This window comes from Dipteris shenzhenensis, chromosome 17 (genome assembly GCF_047967505.1).
Source record: "Dipteris shenzhenensis isolate YYH24624 ecotype China chromosome 17, Dip_SZ_1.0, whole genome shotgun sequence".
Taxonomy (NCBI): domain Eukaryota; kingdom Viridiplantae; phylum Streptophyta; class Polypodiopsida; order Gleicheniales; family Dipteridaceae; genus Dipteris; species Dipteris shenzhenensis.
Window position 1 is genome coordinate 49,406,934 of NC_141612.1, and position 13,683 is coordinate 49,420,616.

General features: G+C 41.5%; 1 protein-coding gene across 3 annotated transcripts; it reads left to right on the forward strand.

Moving 5' to 3' along the window:
* The first annotated feature begins 4,437 nt into the window (after nucleotides 1-4,437).
* LOC147892232 (pentatricopeptide repeat-containing protein At1g03540-like) lies at nucleotides 4,438-9,189 on the forward strand. 3 transcript variants are annotated; one of them, XR_015542485.1, is made up of 2 exons: nucleotides 4,438-8,190; nucleotides 8,632-9,189. XR_015542485.1 is itself a non-coding variant. In XM_087388691.1 (2 exons), the coding sequence occupies exons 1-2, from the start codon at nucleotides 4,468-4,470 to the stop codon at nucleotides 7,975-7,977; spliced, it is 3,420 nt and encodes a 1,139-aa protein (XP_087244817.1). In that variant the 5' UTR covers nucleotides 4,438-4,467; the 3' UTR covers nucleotides 7,978-9,189. The 3 variants fall into 3 exon arrangements, 2 of the variants coding, with proteins under 2 accessions (XP_087244817.1, XP_087244818.1); XM_087388691.1 differs by having other exon boundaries at nucleotides 4,438-5,005; nucleotides 5,096-9,189; XM_087388692.1 differs by having other exon boundaries at nucleotides 4,924-5,005; nucleotides 5,188-9,189.
* Nucleotides 9,190-13,683: the final 4,494 nt, after the last annotated feature.

Genomic DNA, 13,683 nt, shown 5'->3' on the forward strand with positions numbered 1-13,683 from the left:
CTGCCATGTGTGGAAGCCCTTTCCATTGAACTTCTCTAGATTCAATAGGGTAGCCATGAGAGGGTCTAACCCAGATATTGGGCAGTGTCTTTCTCTCTTACAAGGCAAAAAATAACTGAAAGGCTTCCAAAATATAAGCACTTGATGTAGCAAAGACTAGTGACCAATATTCAATCAATGATGCTTCTTCTTACATGCTTCATAGAGGTGGCTAAAATGAATACTTTCCAATCAAAACTAGGTCTAGCAATTCAAAGCAAAACTAAAGCCACACTTGTATTGATGTTATTGAAAGTTTAAAAAAAAATTAAAAATGCTAGAATAGCATCTTATGTAGCATCTAGTCATGTAAATGCATCATAGTTGGCTATAGTAAAGAAAACAAAGCATACAAGTTGTATGATCTCATCAACTGAAAGAACCAAAAGGTCACTGAAACATTCAATGGACATAAGCCACGCATTGGGCATCTCCACATATTTGGTCGCATAGCATATGCCCACATACATGATGATCATCGCATAAAATTAGATGCGAAGTCATGTAAATGCATCATAGTTGGCTATAGTAAAGAAAGCAAAGCATACAAGTTGTATGATCTCATCAACTGAAAGAACCAAAATGTCATTATCTCTAGAGATGTAATCTTTGATGAGGAATTAGAATGGAAAACCTCAAATACATAGGAGATAGACACACCGATTACACAGTCATCTATAGAAAAGGTTGATGAAGAAGAGCAAGAATTGCCAGAAGCACCTCGAGAAGAACCACAGCAACTCAAATGGTCTACTAGGGAAAGAAGACCTCCAGCCAGATTGACATATTCTTAGAAAGGCAAAGTAATTCAGGTTGAAAGAACCAATTCTACTCTTATGACTACCATCATGGCTACAGAAGAGGCAGTGTACTTTGGAGATGCAGTTGACAAGCTAGAATGGCAAATTGCTATGAATGAAGAAGTGGAAGCTTTGTACAAGAATAATACTTGGGAATTATGCGACCTTCCACCAGGAGAGGAGGCCATAGCAAACAAATGGGTTTACAAAGTGAAGTACAATCTAGATGGAAGCATTGAAAGATACAAAGCCACCAGATTAGTTACAAAAGGATTTGCACAGCAATCTGGTCAAGACTATGATGAGACTTATGCTCTAGGCAACACTCAACAGATGGAATGTGTACTAGCTTGATATCAAGAATGCTTTTCTCAATGGTTATCTAGATGAGGAAGTCTACCTACAATAGCTAGTAGGTTATGTTGAACTAGGGAAAGAGAATCAGGTTTGCCATCTCAAGAAATGTCTCTACGACTTAAAGCAAGCACCCAGAAGTTGATACGGCAAAATCGACAAGTATTTTGCTAATCTGGGATACATTAAATCCAATGCAGATCATACTCTCTTCTACAAAGTTCAAGGGGAAGACATTAGTATTGCACTTTTGTATGTAGATGATCTAGTTGCGGAAGCAAGGATAGCTTCATCAAGAAATTGAAACAAGGCTTATCTATTGCAGAGTTTGACATGAAAAATCTTGGACTTATGCACTATTGTCTTGGTATTAAGTTTTGGAGAGATTCAGACAGCACCTTCATGAGTCAGCTAAAATATGTTGGCAGTCTCCTAAAGAAGTTTTATATGGCAGATTGCAAGATTATAGCCACTCCCATGGAATATAATTTGAAACTTACAAAAGATTCAAAAAATCCTACAGTCAATGATAGATACTATTGGCAGCTCATCGGATCTCTTATATATCTGACTATCACACAGCTAGATATTTATTATGCTATAAGTTCACTCGCACAGTTTATGTCAAATCCAAAATAGTCTTACTGGAATGCAGCTAAAAGATTCTTGAGATACATAAGAGGTACAAGAGAGTTTGGAATAGAATACAGAGGAAGTCACCCAAGGTTGCATGGATATTGTGATAGTGACTATGCCAGAGATCATGAGACCAAGAGATCGACACAGAGATATGCATTTTTCCTTGGTCAAGGTGCTATATCATGGTTGTCAAACAAACAATCAACTATTTCTTTGTCTTCAACTGAAGCAGAATATAGGGCAGTCACTATACAGGTGCATGTGAGGCTATATGGCTCAAAAGACTATTGTCAAAAATAGATTACTTTGATGAATCAAAGCCAATAACAATATACTATGATAATCAATCGGCTCAATCATTGGCCAAGAATCTAGTACACCACTCCAGGACAAAGCAAATTGATGTCAGAGAGCATTAGAGAAAGAGTGTTACTTGGTGACATCACACTGTAGCATTGTGATAGCAAAGAAAATGTTGTAAACATCTTTACCAAACCACTCGGTAAGAGCTTTTCGAGAAGCACCGACAAGCTCTTGGTTTGACGTAGAGGAAGGACATTCCCATTAAAGGGGCATGATGGAATGTAATGGTCAGTCGTTCTTCGATTCCCCAGGATCATCATCTTGAGGGAAGACCTACTTCATGATGTTGATGTTGACGGAAGGTGTTGAGAAACCATGCTCAATATCATGTGATCATATGTGCATAGCACTAACCTAATAGAGTGCTAAAAAGGAAAGGGTTAGATGCCTTAACCCTAATCCTAAAAGGGTTTGTATATATTCTACATTTTCAACTAAATCTAATGTACAGTTAGTCATTTGTGGTGTGCTCTCTAGCTATGCCCTCTCCTCTCATCTCTACTATTCTCCTCTCCCCTCTTCATATTTTGTCATTAACATGTAGTGTTAATTATTGGTGTTAATTATCAAGCAAAAACATTGAATTAAAATAAATACTCAAGGTTTACCTTCTTCTTGTTGAGAATGAATGAAAAACACCTAAACTAAAATCCCCCCCCTCTCCCAATATGAACGAACTTGTTTTTTCTAAAGTTAAGTTTTAAAATCCCTCTGTTGTTGTAGTCCTATTAAAGTTCTTCCTAAATTTGAATGAAGACAACCCCCTTTCGAACGCACATGGTACACTAGAATTCTATGAGGTGAACCCTCTAAGGATGTCCAATTCCTCAAGGCCGATGAGGGCTCACCGGCTCAGTCTCAGTATCATAAGTCAGTATCATAAAACACTGCATACCCTTTGGAAAGAAATGAACCAAGTAGGTACTCTTTCCACTTAGGGATCTCATTTAGAGTCATGATTGGTGTATCCTCAACATGATGTGATTGTGGATAGCTCCATGTTGGAGACTGTTTGTTACTTTATACTAGAGTCTTACCTATGTACCGTCAAGAGTGTTTACCCGTGATAACATTGTGAGGACCTACCACAGTGGGGATCATGGTCGAGCTACCCTTGTGGGATTTATGCTGAACTTGCCGATATGCAATACTTAGATGTAGCTCCCTATCAAAACAAAGTGTTTGCAAGCATGATCCAACCATGTGGATGTGAGGGTCTTCCAATGGGGTTTGATGTTTCAATGCAAAGATTTAGGAGAAAAGTGAGTTTTCTTACGACTGTTTAGAATTCCCCGCCAAATGGGAGATCACTTGATAGCAAAAGCTGAAAAGTCATGGTCTATATTTTTAGCCTTCATGCAAGAATGCTCTTAACTTGAAGTATGGATGTGCATTGCCATATCATCCTCTCAATCTTAGAACTTAGGGATGTGCACACGAGATTAGGGGTGCATGGCAGATTAGGCATATTTAAATTAGGAGGGCACATTTATGTGCCCTCAAGTGTTGGCTTTTGCACCTCCAATTAGTAAGGTGCCAAGTCGAGCACCTCAGCGCCACTAAAGGCCACCAGCAACATCTAGTCAACACTTTGCACCTCACTTGTGAAAACAGTGCAGAGGGGAGGCCAAACCTGTAGCTTCCTATGAACCTCATGGTTGCTCACTAAGGCTTGGAACTAATTTCTCCATTTAAGGAGGCCTCGAAAATTGTTCTAGTGCGTAGGTGCTCAAATGAGCGTCCTCGCACCTTCATAATAAGCGACACGGCCAGAGACACGTGGCACATTTCTTGGATGACAAATCATTCATTCTCATTCTATGTCCACATCTTGTGGAGTATTTGTACCATTGCTAGGTATGAATTGATTGTTTTGTTGCTGGGAATCTCTTCGTAAAACTCCTATGACCTTCCTGATGTTTTCGGACTATTAGCAGTGCCTTCCAGGCAGAGTTATCGTTACACTTTTCTTAAAAAAGTGTCCCACACCAATATTCAGCACGTGGCCCCTTACTATTTTGGTTCTTTCTCTCTCACTCACTCTCTCTCTCTCTCACCGAGTTTGCAAATCATTAGAACTTTCCTATACAAGGGCTTCCATCACAAGTGTTGCAAATTAATCATTCATTATATTCACAATTGTTTTCCTTTGACAACCAATTGAAGGGGTTGCAAATTCAATTGTTTTCTGAAGGGGTTGCAAATTCAATTGTTTTCCTTTGACAACCAATTGAAGGCAGTGCTCAAGAGTACCTGTACTCACTTGTTTTAGATGTACTCTCCTAGATCTAGCAGCAACGTAAAAGATATGGCGCTATTCCTCTCCTGCGTTTGTACTTGTTTGTCACCTGCGTCGGACATGCCTCATGTTGCCACTGAACAGCTATCTTCGGAGAGAAGCCAAGCACACAGGTGTGTATGTTGTACCCTGCATAGTCCTTGGGCTAAGGATTTGAAAATAGAGTTTGGTAAGCACAAGCACAAGCTGCTGGTATCGTTCTATGTGAAGATCTGCATGGCCACTAAGCGAGTCGAAGGTGGGGCGTACGACTGGCTTAAACCTGCAGATGCGATGCTAAGCGAGCTAGGACCTACCAAGGTCTATCATGCACATGCGTGGAACCATCAGGGTGGCCTTGCGAGGACTGAAGATTATTGTCCTGAAAGATTGAACGAGGACTTTCTCAGTAAGCTGGGTCCAGAGACAGACGTTGCAACCTATGCCTCGCTTTTAAGGCGTTGCGCCAGGACCAAGGAGTTTTCTGACGGTGAACGTGTACATGAGCACATGACCAGCCATGGATATGCAGGTAACATCTTTCTTAATAACCTTGTGGTCCAAATGTACAGCAAGTGTGGGAGCCTTAGGCATGCACGTGCTGTGTTTGAAAAAATAATAGATCGGAATTTGTACTCTTGGACGATTATGATCGCTGCGTATGCCCAAAACCGGCTCAGCAAGGAGGCCCTACACTTGTTTGGTCAAATGCAGGTAGAAGGCTTTGAGCCAGACAAGATCACCTTCATTTGTGTTTTGGATGCTTGTGCTAGTGTGGCAGCATTAAAGGAGGGTCGAGAAATGCATGCTACTGTTGCTGGCAACGGATGGGAGTCTGATATTGTTGTTGGGACAGCTCTTGTCAATATGTATGGCAAGTGTGGGAACCTGGATGATGCGAAGGCTGTGTTTGCAGAGATGCCACAGTGGGACGTGGTCTCCTGGAATGCCATGATGGCAGGGTGTGCCCAGAAGGGTCTCGGCAAGGATGCCATAAAACTGTTTGGTCAAATGCAGGCAGAAGGCTTTGTGCCAAACAAGATCACCTTCATCTGTGTTTTGGATGCATGTGCCAGTGTGGCAGCCCTAGAAGATGGTCGAGAGATACATGCTATTGTTGTTGGCAATGAATGGGAGACTGATGTTGTGATGGGGAATACCCTCGTCAATATGTATGGCAAGTGCAGGAGCCTGGATGATGCAAGGGCTGTGTTTGCAGAGATGCCACTGCCCGGTTTGGTGTCCTGGAATGCCATGGTGGCCACCTGTGCCCAGAATGGGCACAGCAAGGAGGCCCTACAACTGTTTGCTCAAATGCAAGCACACGGCTTCGAGCCAGATAGAATCACTTTCATCTGCGCTTTGGATGCGTGTGCCAGCGTGGCAGCTCTAGATGCGGGTAGAGAGATGCATGCTGCTGTTGCTGGCAATGGATTGGAGTCGGATATTGTTGTTGGGAATACCCTCATCAATATGTATGGCAAGTGCAGCAGCCTGGATGATGCAAGGGCTGTTTTTGCAGAGATACCACTTCTGGATGTGGTCTCCTGGAATGCCATGGTGGCAGCATGTTCCCAGAATGGGCATGCTAAGGAGGCCCTACAACTGTTTGGTCACATGCAGGCAGAAGGATTCAAGCCAAATACGATCACCTTCATCTCTATGTTGGATGCCTGTGCTACTGTGGCAGCTCTAGAAGAGGGTCGAGACATGCATGCTACTGTTGCTGGCACTGCATGGAAGTTGGATGTTGTTGTGGGGAATACCCTCATCAATATGTATGGCAAGTGTGGGAGCCTGGATGATGCGATGGCTGTGTTTACAGAAATGCCGCTGTGGGGTGTGGTCTCCTGGAATGCCATGGTGGCAGCATGTGCTCAGAACGGGCATGGCAAGGAAGCCTTACAACTGCTAGGTCAAATGCAGGCAGAAGGCTTTGAGCCAGACAAGGTCACCTTTATCTGCGTTTTGGATGTGTGTGCAAGTGTGGCAGACTTGGAAGAGGGTCGAGAGATGCATGCTACTGTTACTTGCATGGGATGGGAGTCAGATGTCGGAAACGTCCTCATCAATATGTATGGCAAGTGTGGTAGCCTGGACGATGCAAGATCTGTGTTTGCAGTGATGCCACTGCAGGATGTGGTGTCCTGGAGTGCCATGGTGGCAGCATATGCCCAGAATGGGCATGGCAAGGAGGCACTACAATTATTTGGTCAAATGCTGATAGAAGGCTTTGGACCAGACAAAATCCTGTTCATTTGCGTTCTGGATGTGTGCGCCTGTGTGAAAATTCTAGGAGAGGGTCAAGAGGTGCATGCTACTGTTGCTGGCAGTGGATGGGAGTCAGATGTTACTGTGGGGAGTACCCTTGTCAACATGTACGGTAAGTGTGGGAGCCCAGATGATGCAAGAGCCGTATTTTCAGACATGCCACTCTGGGATGTGACCTCTTGGAGTGCAGTTATAGCAGCCTGCTCCCACAATGGGCATGGGAAGGAGGCCCTACAACTGTTTTATCAAATGCACGTAGAAGGCTTTCAGCCAGACAAGGTCACTTTCGTTTGCATTTTGGATGCATGTTCCAGTCTGGCAACCCTGGAAGAAAGTCGTGAACTTCATGCTACTGTCGCTATCAATGATTTGGAATCGGATGTTGCCATCGGGACCACCCTCATCAATATGTATGGGAAGTGCGGGAGCCTGGATGATGCAAGGGCTGTATTTTCGGAGATGCCACTGCGGAATACTGTCTCCTGGAATGCGATGATGGCAGTGTGTGCTCAGAATGGGCATGGCAAGGAGGCACTAGAATTGTTTGGTCAAATTGAGGCAGAGGGCTTTGAACCTGACAAGATCACGTTCCTCTGCGTTTTGGATGCGTGTGCCAGTGTGACGGCCCTAGAAGACGGTCGAGACATGCATGCCACAGTCGCTGCCACCGGTTGGGAGTCGGATGTTGTCCTCGGGAATACCCTCATTAATGTATATGCCAAATGCGGGAGCTTGGATGATGCAAGGGCTGTGTTTACAGAGATGCCACTATGGGATGTGGTCTCCTGGAATGCTATGATGGCAGGATGTGCACAGAATGGGCTTGGCAAGGAGACCTTGCAACTGTTTGGTCGAATGCAGGCTGAAGGCTTTAAGCCAGATAATGTCACCTTTATTTGTGTTCTCACTGCTTGCAGTCATACAGGTCAGGTTGCTGAAGGAAGGCGATACTTTGCCTCTATGAATAAAGACCATGGCATAACCCTGTCGGTGGAGCATTATGTGTGCATGATTGATATTTTTGGGAGAGGAGGACTATTGGAAGAGGCAGAGAACATGATCCTGAGCATGCCATTTGAGCGTGTTGCTCCAGCATGGTCGAGTTTTCTTTCATCATGCAGTCTTCATAGTGTGAACCGTGGTGTGCGTGCTGCACATTTTTCTTTGGAGTTGGAGCCAAGGAATGCTTCCCCATTTATATTGTCAGGAGACCCTCATGCCCATTCAAGGTAAGGTTGGATGATGAGGTAAGGATGAAGGATGCGAAATAAATAGCATGAACTGGGGTTTGAGACACACCACGTCTTAAAGAGGAGATGGGAAGGAAAGGCGGAGAAGCTGTATATGTATGGAGGAGGCAGGATAATTGCCTGACTCATAAATGCTTCATTAAATGGATGAGGAAGATGAAGAAGACATGGTTTGCTATTTGCCATGGCCATTCACGTCTATCTGCACCAAGAGCCTTCAGGTGTGCGATTGTCATCTACAGAGTTCATTTTTAAGGTTGTGCAGGAAGAAATGATTATGAGGGATGCCAAGAAGTTGGAGCCAATGAGTGCTTCATCAAATATGTATTGTGAGCAGACATTCATGCTCATTCAAGATAAGGTTGGATGATGTGGTAAAGATGGGAGAGGAGAAGTAAATAATGTGGTGCATGAACTTTGGGTAGAGACATACCACGTTCTCAACAGGAGATTCCTGCCATAAATGCAATTCTTCATGGTGTGAATGGGAAAGGAAGACGGAGAAGCTGGCCAGTAGATGTATGGAGGCGGCATGATAATTTGCCTGACTCATATGCAATGCTTCATTGAAAAGGGAGAAGACATGGTTTACTATTTGCCATCACTATTCCTTCAATGTGTCACCAAGAGTGTTCAGGTGTGCGACTGTCATCCACAGAGTTCATTTTTAAGTTGTGCAGGAAGAAATGATTATGAGGGATGCCAAATTGCTGCCGATATAGTGAACAGATGTTGATGGGTAGATTGTTGGTGAGATTTTGCAAAATGGTTTGGTATATTGGATGTAAAAAATAGTGGGGGAGGTGATTGAAGAGAAGGTACGGACAGCAGCTACAGCTCAGCAAGATGACCATAGGGACTCTAGCTATGATGACGTGGTGGCAACATGGCAAAGATAGTGATACAGTGGTAGTCATAGCAGAGGTAGAGATGGATATGGGAAGGGCTGGAGTATGCATATAGTATTGTAGAACCAAAACATAGACTATACACGGCTACAAAAATATTGTCCATTTTGTGGACGACAATCCAATGGGACCTCTAGGAATAATCTTGCTCTCATTACCCATAAGCGTCTCTCTATGAAATGCATAATGTATAGACAACTCCTCATGGCTAAAATCACCCTGTATCATCCGAAAGGACGAGGCATACAATCAAGCATACAAATTGTCCTTTCTGTCTCCCATGAAGCCATTTATGATGTTGCCTTGTGTTTACGGGAAGATCATCCTTATGGTCCCATGGTATAACATATAAATGAGGTTTCTCCCTCTTCCTCTTTAAGAGACGTGGCATTTATATATATGTCCTCTGTTGACAAAGTATGCATTATTTAGATGGCATATGCCAAGCACACCATGAATATTCAGGGACATATAATGACATCAATGTGACAACATGATCACCCAGCACATGAACTCCCTACAAAATATACAATTCTCGACCGGGATCATTGGAGCTATCATGAATAAGGAAACTCCTCCTACTCATAAGAAAGGTCAATTATAGCCAAGCACCATATTCCCTATGATGATGACTTCTTACAACTGGCACTACTTGAGAAGAAAATGGATAACTCCTTACAAATGGTGCTAATAGAGAACAAAGTGAATAGTTGCCATAGGTCCCAGTTGTAACATCAATACTCATGATCATGCCATGAATGTTCTGCTTCCTCCTTGTCAATGATCTTAGGTGGCCTCATCTCTGTCTTAAAATATCATCCATATTTATCCATTTTAGAGTTAGAAATTTATGGAATAGACCAAGAAGTAAAACTTAAAAACATGTACTAAATATATGTATATACACCATGGGTATTGGTGCGGATGTCGGATGCTGAAGCAACAAGGAGACCAAGGAAAATAATGAAATTCCAAAAATACATGAGATGAGGGAAAGAATCATTTGGAGAGTTCTTTGCAAATGACAGTAATACTGCAAGTCAATAGGAGGAAGAGAACTTGATGTATTTCGCCACCATGTTTGTGGACAAAGCCATTCAATGGTATAGCTAGTACCAAGATGAGCACTTTCCCACAAAAAGCAATGCCAAAATACTATCAAACCATTTGCATTAAGAGGCTAGCAATTGCCACGGTACTTGCAAATGTTACAAGCAATCGTAAAACATCCAAATTAAAGCGACCCCTCAAGGCTGCTTGTCGCACATCTAGTTTTTACGGTTTTCTTAAGGCCTCCTTCAGCCAAGTGTTGTGATTAGGGTCGTTGATTTAGATCTAGATGTGTTGCTTTTCAATAACAACTCTATATTTGAAAGCTCTTTACCTTTTCTTTCAGGTATTAATAATAGATTGGCTCCTTCTTTATAGCCTTGCTCCTCTTCGTCTCTATACTCTGTCACTAGTTTTTCCACCTAATAGCAAGATGGGTTACAGGCTCCAACACAAATTCATGAAGGAGGATGTCCTGTTAAAGCTCAACTAGCATAGATGAGGATGTTGACCAATCAATTGAGCAATGTGCACCATGAAATGGCATTGTAATGTTGGTTGTTGAGTGGCCTCACCAACGATCCAAAGTTATGAACCTCAAAATAGTTCTATTTTGAGCATGATTAAAGTTCATTGCAAAGGAGTACATAAATTATTCTCTTAACCTCCCAACAATAGTATTTCCTATTATGCTTGAGGGGCTCTATTATTTCCTCCATTTAGAACTATTATGGTGTACCCTTCCTGTTATGCTTGAGGAACTCTATTACTTCGTCCAATTTAGAACTATTATTTTTATAGTAATTTTGCACATATATGTGACCTCCATTGAGAAGTACTCCTTCTATAAGGCTTCAACATTTTACAAAGGAGTGCATTTCAATGTCTCATTTACAACATGATTATTTTCTATGCTCCCAAGAGCTATCGTTCCTTAAATTTTCAATCTATTCTTTCTCATTATGGTCACTAGTCAATAAATGCTTAATTTATCCAATATGTTGGCATCATCCTAAGTTACTTTTATATAATCCAATGGTGGGTTGGTACATCCAATGAAGCAACAACCAATGTGCACACAACATATGATATGTGTGCAAGCAGGGCACACAAAACACACCTGCATATGTGTTGAAACACACATGAACATTAGCATGTACACTAAATACTTGAACGGACCTTATCTAAAACTGAGATAAAAACATTTCTAGAGTATGTTAGTGGAATTTTACTGTTTAATACACATTGGAATCGCTTCACAGCATGTTGGATGCTCTACTAGTGTAGGGATCAGATTGTGCAATACATGATTTGTAAGCCTCCCTACCATATGTTGTGTATGGTATACAAACCCACTTTCTGCATCCAATAGTTCAGCCATCAAGGCACGATGCGTACTTGCATTGTCCATCTCTTTCGTGGCAAATTGGAGTTCCACTTCCAACTTTTCCAAGTCCATTGTCAACTCTTCTTATATCGTAGTAGTGACAGCGTACAAACCCAAGAGATTGTATGTTTAATAGAGTCACAATGCTTTGAGGCTTTGTTTTTAGCCGCAGTAGCCTCCTCTAATCCTGAAAGTGAGACATTCCTTTGTGCCTACGTGCGTGCGTGCGTGCATGCGTGTGTGCGTGTGTGTGTGTTTTTGTTCTTACTAAATCCCTACCATTTCCCTTTTTATTGCAATTCAAGGTCAATCATGTCAAAGTAAAAGCACTCAAAGATTACAAAATATCAATGGAAGCCCCTGTAATATTGAGAAAAATGATCACACTTTATCAAATCTCATTATCTCATAGCATGTCCCATAAAATTCCTTATCAATGATGCTGCAAAGTTAGCTTCTGAACATTATATTAGAGAAGGAGAAATCACATCCAAACAAAGTTTATAAGATTGCTATAAATTGTCTTTCAAAGATTCACCCCAAATATGACATCTAGCTTCTCAAAAATTCTTTCGACGTCATATCCCATTATAAATTCCTTCATTATTTTAGTCATTTTGAGTCATACACTTTATGTCCCAAACAAAATGGTTAATAAAGATGTCCATCATCTCATATGGCTATGCTAAAATAATTGCACAATCCAATTAAAGGGTTAAGCCCTCCAACAGTCTAACTGGTCTTACAAAAGTCTTGTTGGTTTCAAAGAGGTCCTCATTAAGAGTCGATATGATCATCCATCAAAAGGTAGAATATCCAATTGCCAATGTGATCCACATCTCGCCAAAAGTTATACCAAGGATTTTAATCTACAAATCTAGCTAAGAAGTGCACCAACTCACTTGGCACCATCATAGCCAAACAAAAGTTAGGACATTTTATTCTAATCATGGAAGCCAAGCTTCAATGCTTCCATGAACTTCTTCTCCAAGAATTTCTTAATGATGCCCCGCTTTCCTTTCTTTTGAGGCCATTGTTTTCAAATTTGTCCATGAGCTTCAAGATCTATTTAAAGGCATTAAAATTTCCACTCTTTGTGTTTTGGGAGAGGATAACCATTTTGTAGAACGATCTTAGACAGATTCCATCCACCCAGATAAATTAGCATACTTTATATTCGAGATCTTCTAATTTATTGAATTTATTAGTTACAGCTATGCCATTTTGTGGGTGTACCACAATAATGGTCATATTAAGGAATGAAACCTTCATGTTGAGGGGTTCCTTGCATGCTTCCATTGAGCCGGCTTTTGTTGTTTCCTTTATCTCTAGAAAATATAAGGGGTAGATCCAATAAGGACTACTGGGTATCCTTGGTGATGAAGGGTGTAGAAACTATCTAGGGTTCCATACATTTAATAAAAGGATGTTGCCAAGCGTCCATAATCACAATGAGTGAGCCTTGTATTTGAAAAGTTTTCTCTTTTGGAATGTGGTTCAGGCCCTTTGTATCTCCTTTCTAAGCAGCTCATTTTTTATCAAGTTTATATTCAATGATACCATCTCCTTTCTAAGCAGCTCATTTTTTATCAAGTTTGTATCCAATGATACCACATGGTTCCATATCTTATTGATAAATTGGGTCATCCGTGGATCAAGACAATGACATGAGATTTTTCCATTCCCTAAATGTTAGCCAGGGTTTCATCAGTTTTTGTCCCTAGATTCTCTTCAAAGGACCAGCCTATAGGCAATTCTCTTATCAAAGCCACACCTAGTGGTAAGCCATCTTGTGTAAGGAATTGTGACAATAATTTCTTTATACAAAAGTAGTCAAAGAGGGGGTCAAATTTCAAAACCGTAAATCTTTTATTTCCATTTTGCTATAATCTATTAGTACAAAGGTTAGTTCACCATGGGGGAGATGGTAAATGTATTTCAAGGGGAGGTCGCATACCTGCACAAGATTAGTCCGCTTCATCATAAAGTATGTGCTTAACCAATAGCTTGACATTGGTATTTTGGGTAATGGAAATCATCTTACCACCTGTTAAAATCTTTGAAGGCCTTACCTGCAATTCACAAGTGTGTAGATGGACTGAACTCTCCAAACTAGGCTACCATTCAATTCTCCTTGGGGTTTGTGAGTGTCCCGCCTGTGCAGATTTTTGCCTCTCCTGTATGTAGTACCACCTCTAGCCTCAAATTTGCTTCTTTTTTAGGATTTATTTCTTTATTGCTATGCTGGTATCCCAGCCCCTAATTATCCTTTCACCATGTGAGCATACCCTCGGGGAAGGTTGTGGGAGTAGAGGTAAGGATGGTCTTTCTTCCAAATTTTGCA

Excerpts from the sequence above, each read along its gene's own strand:
- LOC147892232 (XM_087388691.1), top strand. The coding sequence starts at position 4,468 with ATGTACTCTCCTAGATCTAGCAGCAACGTAAAAGATATGGCGCTATTC. Across the intron at positions 5,006-5,095 it reads GACCAGCCATGGATATGCAG|ATCGGAATTTGTACTCTTGG; the intron begins GTAACATCTTTC and ends AAAAAATAATAG.